This window comes from Pollachius pollachius, assembly GCF_949987615.1.
Source record: "Pollachius pollachius genome assembly, chromosome: 4".
NCBI lineage: Eukaryota > Metazoa > Chordata > Actinopteri > Gadiformes > Gadidae > Pollachius > Pollachius pollachius.
The window spans coordinates 13,759,295-13,767,146 of NC_136937.1; the positions used below are offsets into that span (position 1 = coordinate 13,759,295).

Genomic DNA, 7,852 nt, shown 5'->3' on the forward strand with positions numbered 1-7,852 from the left:
TGAATTGCTAATCCTCTAATTCAGAAGATACAATTATTGGGCCCCACCGAGCATTCATTTTTAAAACCTGCAGGTTTCTAATACCACGCAATCGCCTTTCCTCTAAACCCACCCACAACAATACGGATCTAAGAAGCTCTCCACTTCTCATTTTATGCAGTGAAATCTGATTTCTTTCAGAGAAAGGAAAGGGGTGAGATTAGTTGGATCTGCCGTCCTCCATAACCTCTTCAAAAAACTGCCCAGATTAGCCAGGAATTAGGTTTCAAACATTCTATTTGTCCTGTCAATGGGGAGGATTATGGTCACCCCACCAGCCCTCCTCCTCCACATTTCACTATAAGGGACAGACACACTCTTGACCAAGGTGGAGACAGATCGGAGAAGCTGAGCTTTAAGCATAAAATACAAGCGTTGTATTCAAAATCACATTTTGTTTGTTTGGGATATTTTCTTTTTCTGTTCTTTTCTGGGAGATGAAAGGATTATTCGGCATGGCACGTCAGAAGTTCCCATTCACAATAGAAAATATTCTCAACAAGTTCCCTGACAAGAGTAACGAGGAGAAGAATCGGTTGGACTCTGCTGCCGTTGGACTGGAGGAGAAGGCAGAAGGAAGCGCCACTGGCAGACCGACTGAGACAGTCCATCACACCTGCTGCCTGAGCTGCTGCTGCTGTCTCCAATGTGGGGAGGTTTTCCACTCGGATTTCATTCACGAAGGTAAGTCAAGAAACTCTTGTGTCTGTTTTTTGGTATTGTAAATCAATGTGTTTCTACTAGCTACTAGTATTTACTATCCTAATTATTTTAATGTTTAAGATGCCCTTTATTATGTAGTGTGTAGTGCTAAGCATCTTGAACAAGGATGCCTACAGATAGTAGGTGTTAGGGATTGAACCCAGTACCTCTCAGCTGTCATTAAGGAGCTTGTAGGGTCTACTGACATGGGGGAGCTCAAAAACAGTAAAATACCTCTGAAAATCAAACACCCTAATCATCCTGCCCAATGGTTGCCTAGGAGATTTCACCACATTATGTGTCTATATCTATTAGTGGAAAAATACTAGTGAATTGCAGAGTCAATGCTGTTTGAGATGCTGTTTAAAAAAAACTGCCTAATGAGCTCCTTTTGAACCCGCTCTCCTTGCGACAGCGTGTCAGTATGCCTGGTCCACAGGGTCGTTGCCAGATGCAAACAGAGAAGGGCTGGTGCTCACGCACGGTCCAAGACGCACCAGACGGCACCGCACCATCTTTACAGAGGACCAGCTGGAGGCTCTGGAGCAGCTGTTCCTGCAGAACCAGTACCCGGACGTCCACACCAGGGAGAGGCTGGCCCAGAGGGCGCTGCTACGAGAGGAGCGGGTTGAGGTGCTGAGTCTGTTGTATCAACACTAGCTTCTTGTTTTGTATTTGTTGGGGCGAAAAAAGGCTTTGATTAGCCGATGTGGCAGAGGTTTGGGAAATGTATGAGTACAGTTTGATCTTACTGCAGAAATCTTTAGTGGGAATGGCAGCAATGTGATACAATTCCACCATTTAATATTAAATACAATTGCATGTGAATTTATTAAACAACAGGACATGACATTGCCTCTGTTTCTCCCAACAGGTATGGTTTAAAAACCGAAGGGCAAAGTGGCGGCGCCAGAAAAGACTGACATTTCGTGTGGGAAAAACCGAAAACTGAAATGTGTGTGTGTGTGTGTTATGTGTGTGTGTGTGTGTGTGTGTGTGTGTGTGTGTGTGTGTGTGTGTGTGTGTGTGTGTGCGTGTGTGCGTGTGTGCGTGTGTGTGTGTGTGTGTGCGTGTGTGTGTGTGTGTGTGTGTGTGTGTGTATGTGTGTGCATACCTCCAACCCTTTGCTCAAACACCTATAATCTTCTCATGTTAAAAAGAAGAGAAAATGAATCCTGCCAAATTGTGCAAAGAAAATACCAAAACACTGGACAGGGACATTTACATAAACAAAGTCATTATAAAATATATTCATGATTTTCGATATTCAGTAGATCTTAAATGTGTGCAGTTAAAGTAAACATAGAGATTTTTGTTTTTTATATATCTATAACTGACATATCTATAATTTAACTGTGTCTGGATTACACTCAGAATGTTAGACAAAAAGAAAACAGTGTATAAAGTTGTAATAACACTAAAGAAGACGCGCGCAAACACACACACACACACACACACACACACACACACACACACACACACACACACAAACACACACATTTAAGATTTGTTTTATAGGTCGAAAACAATTCCAATTGAAGGTGGATCCCTCATCTGTAATTATATTAATTAGCTATGTCATAAAATGCAAATAAAATTATTCTTACATTTTGCCTGTAGTTTTTGTGCTGCTGTAGTTGGCTATATTGTTGTAGGAATATGTGCTTATATGGCATCATATATCATATAAATGCATTTATAATGACAGCAACATGTTTGAGCTCCAAACAAATGCTGGGGGCAGAGTTATTATTATGTTATAAATTGAATGAAAGTAAAACGTGATTTGTTCCTTTAATTCTTTCTTTAACTTCCGGTGACGACAGCAGACGTAGACGTGTGCGTCATTTGAACACGAGCAACACGGTAGCTGCTTGTTTTTAGCTTAAGGTACCTTTTGTTATAGCAAGCTGTTGAGTGCGTGTAGTCGGAAACTAATATCATTCTGTTTTTTGTTAGTTGATTGACAGTTGAATCCGCGTGTATTATATCTGATCGTGTTGCGTTCGAGTGGTTTATTGACCGGCCAACAGGTCAAAAACAGCGACAACAATGGAGGGCAGCGCTAGTGTTAGAAGAGCACTGTGTGGTACCCTGGTCGCTGCTAATCTAAACACGGTTGCCCTACGACAGCAGCCCGAAGAGCAGGGGATATACAATCGGAAAGTTCTGGATGAAGAGGACTACATTGAGGTAACTGTGGTATTTAGTGTAATTATTGTTGAGCGGATATGACGCCATTTCTGATTGGTCCATCTTGTTGAACGTTACATGAAGCAGGTCTTGCATGACGTCACATATTATAGTTAAGCGCCCTGCTGTGGCCAATCAAGTCTTAAATGATATCCTTAAAGTACACATTTATTGTTATTCACTACATGTGTTCATGGTGACAGGTTTCACCCGGTGGTGGCAGTACGTTGACGTTGTCTGCTCCTTGTTAAATGGCTTTGCTAGCGTAAGGATGCAAGACGGGTTGATTGGTTGACAAATATAGTCGTTTCGCATGTCGATGTATCAAATGCTCCAAACCACCTTTTTGCTATGTCATTCGCAGAGTTTAGAGAAGATTATCCAGAGGGACTTCTTCCCAGACGTCACTAGACTCCAAGCCCAGAGGGATTACCTGGACGCAGAGGAATGTGGTGACCTGGGACGGATGAGAGAGATCTCCATCCGTTACGGCTCATCTTTAAACAAGTCGACACCACGATCCACCGCCCCATGTAAGAATCTGTACTTACTACTATGTGATATTGTACCTAATAAGAGAATAAGGCTTAAAGGGTTAGGTGTTTTACAGAGTATGCATGCAGTCTTTGTCCTTTACACATGGACCTCTCTGACAATGCGTTGTGGTGTATTTAAATGGTTTATTGTTTCTTTGGATCTTTTATATTGTGCAGATGTCACGCCCGCTAGTTTTGACACTCCGTTAGGACATGCTGGATCTCCGTCCTCCATCAGTGGCAGGACTGCCCCCAGCATCAAGAGTGCAGACGGAGGTGAGTAGAGTGCTCATACAGTCAAGGTTGCTGTGGTCGTTCATAGTTGGTGTGGTGGGGATTATGGACCTTTATCCCCTCCATGGGATGGTACAACGGCTGTTGAGACAATTCAATAGCAGTTAAATCATGCTATTATGCCAGCTAAGATAAACACCACAAAAATCGGAGATCTGAGGAACAGATGTGTTTGGATGGTGATGGGTGAATCGGAGTGGAACTCTGTCTCCTCGAATAAAAACTTTTTGTCCTTGAAGAGCTATGCCAGGTTTGCTTCAATGTGACAATTCAGAACCGTTTTCTTTTTCTTTCTGTCAGCAGTAGTTGTGGCGATGTATTCAGACTTTGTTTTTTTTTTACCCATAATCTATCTACTCAAGACAAGATGTCGTTCCGTATGGGGATGGGACACTAACATGCTAGACCTAAAAGAGGACTGTGAATTCACTCAAACTATTTGATAATTCTGCCCTTATTTTAACGGTAAAATAGGATTTTTTTCTAGAATCTGATATTACTTTTTGAATGATTATAGTTCCCAGTTATTATTTTCTACCAGTTAAGACACAATACACTTAAATAAATGCTCGACATAGTTAACAGCAAAGACTTATGTCCACGGCTCTGTTTCCGCAGAGGGCAACGAGAAAAGAGAACTGCCCTGCCTCGATCGTTTCCTTGCCAAGAACACCAGCGAGGACAATGCGTCATTTGAGCAGATCATGGAGCTGGCAGAAGACAAGGAGAAGCTGAGACATTCATGGTTATACGATGCAGAGGCTGAGTACAAACAGGTATGCATTCCAATTATTTCTTAAATATTAACTAGAACAAAATGCATAGTTGAACGCTCATGATGCATGTTGTTTAAATCCAAAATGGTACGATCCTTTTTTTAAGCGCCGGGAAGAAAACCTGGCATTGCCCTCAGCAGAGAAGATGGCCATCGATTGTGTAAAAGCTGGCTTGGAGACCTGGGAGTACAAAGCAAAGAATGCCCTAATGTACTACCCTGAGGGTGAGAACAATTACTCAGTGTCACTACGTTCATCTGGCTGTTTATACTAGCAATATTCCTTCACTTTTGAGGAAATTAAGGACTGAGAAAAAGATAATACACTTTTTGTTTTATATAAATCTGCATATTGAATACATTAATGTACTAATTTATGCGTGTGTGTGTATATATTATATATTTTTTGTTTAAACAGGGGTTAAAGATGACACTCTGTTCAAAAAGCCACGGGAGGTGATTCACCTGAACACTCGCTTTGCCGTAGACCCGTTCAGCAAAGCCCTCAACAAAACCCAGATTCAGCAGGCTGCGGCCCTCAATGCACAGGTACGTGTAAATTTGTTTTCACGAAAGGTGCATAGGTTAAAAAAATAATAATAATCAAACGTTTAAACAAGAATACCAAGTTTTCAACCAATCAGATTTCTGCTACAAGGCTTTTCTGTTTTCCATACCCACAGTCTAAGACCTTTTTGCATGTCAGAGGGTATATTGCCATAAACTGTTTATGTCCAATAACTGGGTTATTCCCGTTAATGCACTTGTTAGTAAAAATGCACATTGTTAAGAGAAGGACTGCACGAAATGGCAAAAAAGCATCCCAAATGGCTGCAGCTAATGTAAACTCTGACCCCCCCAGTTTAAACAGGGTAAAGTCGGACCAGATGGGAAAGATCTCATCCGCAATGACTCCCCAATGGTCAACGGATACGGCTTCGAAGGATCTCCCTCCCCAGCACCTGGTAAGGGGCTGCTGAAATGATGCTTCGAGGGGCCTCCAAGTTTTGCAGAAAACGCCACTGGCTAATGCAATAGTTTTACCTTTTGTCAAAGTACACTCATTTTACCAAACAATGTCATCTGTTAAGGTGTAGCCGACTCCCCACTGATGACCTGGGGAGAGATCGAGAGCACTCCCTTCCGCCTGGACGGATCCGACACCCCGTACGCAGAAAGAAACCATGGCCCCTCCTTTAAGGTGTGCAGGAAGTCTCCCAGAATGAATAATTTTGTCAGTGTTTTGAATTGATTGGAAGATGCCAACCATGTCTCTGTGTTCTACTCTGTCAGATTCCAGAGCCGGGGAGAAGAGAGCGCTTGGGTTTAAAGATGGCTAACGAGGCCGCTGCCAAAACCCGCGCCAAGAAGCAGGAGGCCTTGAGGAAAGTGTCAGAGAACCTTGCAAGGTAAAACCATCTGCACTTAATCAAACAAACATTTTTCACTGTTGTGCTTCACCGTGGCCGTGCCCTGCTGTACACACATTTGATTTGACATGACAGGGTTCTGCAGAACATAAATCAATGACGGTGGATGGATGACTGTGATCAATTCCGCTGGCATTTTGACAGGAACTTAAGTACTGCTACCACTGAGATTTTGTTTCTATGCAAACTTAACATTTGTTTTTTGCCAAGTGAACCATACAGTTACATAACACAGAAGCTCATACACTGGTAATAAATATAATAAATAATAGATTTTGACAGTTTAAATCAAAAACACACACATTGTTTTTTTCTACAGCGTTATTTATGCCATGTGCTTAAAGGTTGTATCAGCGATGTTGGGTGACGTTACTTCTGTTGGTATTTGAAGCGAGATCCCGAACAAACAGAGCCCGCTCGCACCTCCCATCCGTGTTTCGTGCATCCAGTAAAAACTGAGATGAACACAGCGCAAAACCACACAACACCCACCCCTGGTCGGTGATTGGGAATACTATTTATTTTGGTTTTGAGTGGTTGGTCATACCATTTGTTTTGGTGTACGGTCCCGGAGCTTAGGCTGCCTACAGAGACACAGTTTTTTGACGGCCTGCTGATGGGGTGGGCAGCTATTGGATTGTGAGGAAAGGTCATATGAATGTGATCATTATGTTTGGGCCTACAATCGCTGATACAACCTTTAACCAATGGTTTTGAACATCAAACTGAAAACGTAAGAATGGTAAATTAACATCCGACATAGAGTTTATCATAGTCTATCAGTGGATGTCTCAGTTGGAACACAAACTACTAAGTGTATACGTGTTCCCCAAATTAGTAAAATGATGACACCGAGAACTGCCAGAGTTGGACAGTTGTGCAATGTATTGCGTTTGAAGCTTTGTGTAGGCTAATCCCCTTGTAGCAATAAAAACACTGAACCGCACCATGACGTATTAACATCATCTCACCGATTTGTACCCGTTTTTTTCGTCCTCACAGTTTAACTCCAAAAGGCCTCAGCCCGGCTCTCACACCAGCCCTCCAGAGACTCGTCAACCGCACCTCGAGCAAGTACACTGACAAAGCCCTGAGGGCGAGCTACACACCGTCCCCGTCACACAGTGCCAGCGGCTGCAAAACCCCCCTGAGCGGCCCTTCCACCCCCATAGCCACGCCCACCAAGGGAAAGACCCCCAGCTCACAGGACACATCCTCGCTCACAGACGATTTGTTGCAGCTGCCCAAGCGACGGAAAGCGGCCGACTTTTTCTAACGGAACGGCTTCTGCAGGAATGCGGCTGCAGGGCTCGAGACCTTTTGCGCTTCGATCATGCCGATCTAAGCGATATTCTGCCGTGGAGAAACTTGAATACGGTGAATCATTTGTACATCTTTTACTCGCTTACGTGATTTTGTTAACTGAACCTTTTGAACGCTCAAATCTTTAATCTGAATGCTTACTTTTGAATTTGTTTTTCCATCTGCCTAGGCCTCCTTTGTAGATGTTAGTGTCACAACTAAATAATATATGTCCTGCTTACATTAGGCATGCTTATTATTGTTCCATAAGTTATAATGCTTTCAAATAAAAGTGCTGTGGAGTGGTTCAGAATATAATGGTTCTGTGTCGTAGCTGTAGCGTACAATGTCAGATGTTCCAAGCACAAACCACAATCAGTTGAGTTAGCACAAACAACCCTACCCCATCTGCAACAATGTTCGTAAACATTCAGAAATGTGTTTTTCAACACGTCAAATGACATCCCCACTCATTTTTCCATAAAGATTAAATGTGAGGCCCCAATGAAAAACATTTCACTGTTTTTCGAAATATGGAAAAGTTACACCTTGTGTGAATAATAAAGTTGTATTTGTTTTAG

The 7,852-nt window shown here is 42.6% G+C and overlaps 2 protein-coding genes across 2 annotated transcripts; both read left to right on the plus strand.

Annotated features, from left to right (window-relative positions):
* Window positions 1-494: 494 nt before the first annotated feature.
* LOC307075193 (homeobox protein goosecoid-2) lies at window positions 495-1,401 on the plus strand (the record flags this gene model as incomplete). Its single annotated transcript, XM_079735699.1, has 2 exons — window positions 495-723; window positions 1,157-1,401. 2 exons carry the CDS (start codon window positions 495-497, stop codon window positions 1,399-1,401), a joined length of 474 nt encoding a protein of 157 aa, XP_079591825.1.
* A 1,192-nt stretch (window positions 1,402-2,593) lies between these two features.
* On the plus strand, window positions 2,594-7,768 carry ess2 (ess-2 splicing factor homolog). The gene is made up of 10 exons (XM_079734137.1): window positions 2,594-2,934; window positions 3,299-3,467; window positions 3,648-3,746; window positions 4,383-4,540; window positions 4,647-4,764; window positions 4,958-5,088; window positions 5,402-5,504; window positions 5,631-5,740; window positions 5,833-5,948; window positions 6,972-7,768. The coding sequence occupies exons 1-10, from the start codon at window positions 2,794-2,796 to the stop codon at window positions 7,243-7,245; spliced, it is 1,419 nt and encodes a 472-aa protein (XP_079590263.1). The 5' UTR covers window positions 2,594-2,793; the 3' UTR covers window positions 7,246-7,768.
* Window positions 7,769-7,852: the final 84 nt, after the last annotated feature.

What these genes read in the sequence shown, in the direction of transcription:
- ess2 (XM_079734137.1), top strand. Translation starts at nt 2,794, where the DNA reads ATGGAGGGCAGCGCTAGTGTTAGAAGAGCACTGTGTGGTACCCTGGTC. An exon ending in CAGAGGCTGAGTACAAACAG is followed by an intron (nt 4,541 to 4,646) that starts GTATGCATTCCA and finishes CCTTTTTTTAAG; the next exon opens with CGCCGGGAAGAAAACCTGGC. An exon ending in GTGTCAGAGAACCTTGCAAG is followed by an intron (nt 5,949 to 6,971) that starts GTAAAACCATCT and finishes TCGTCCTCACAG; the next exon opens with TTTAACTCCAAAAGGCCTCA.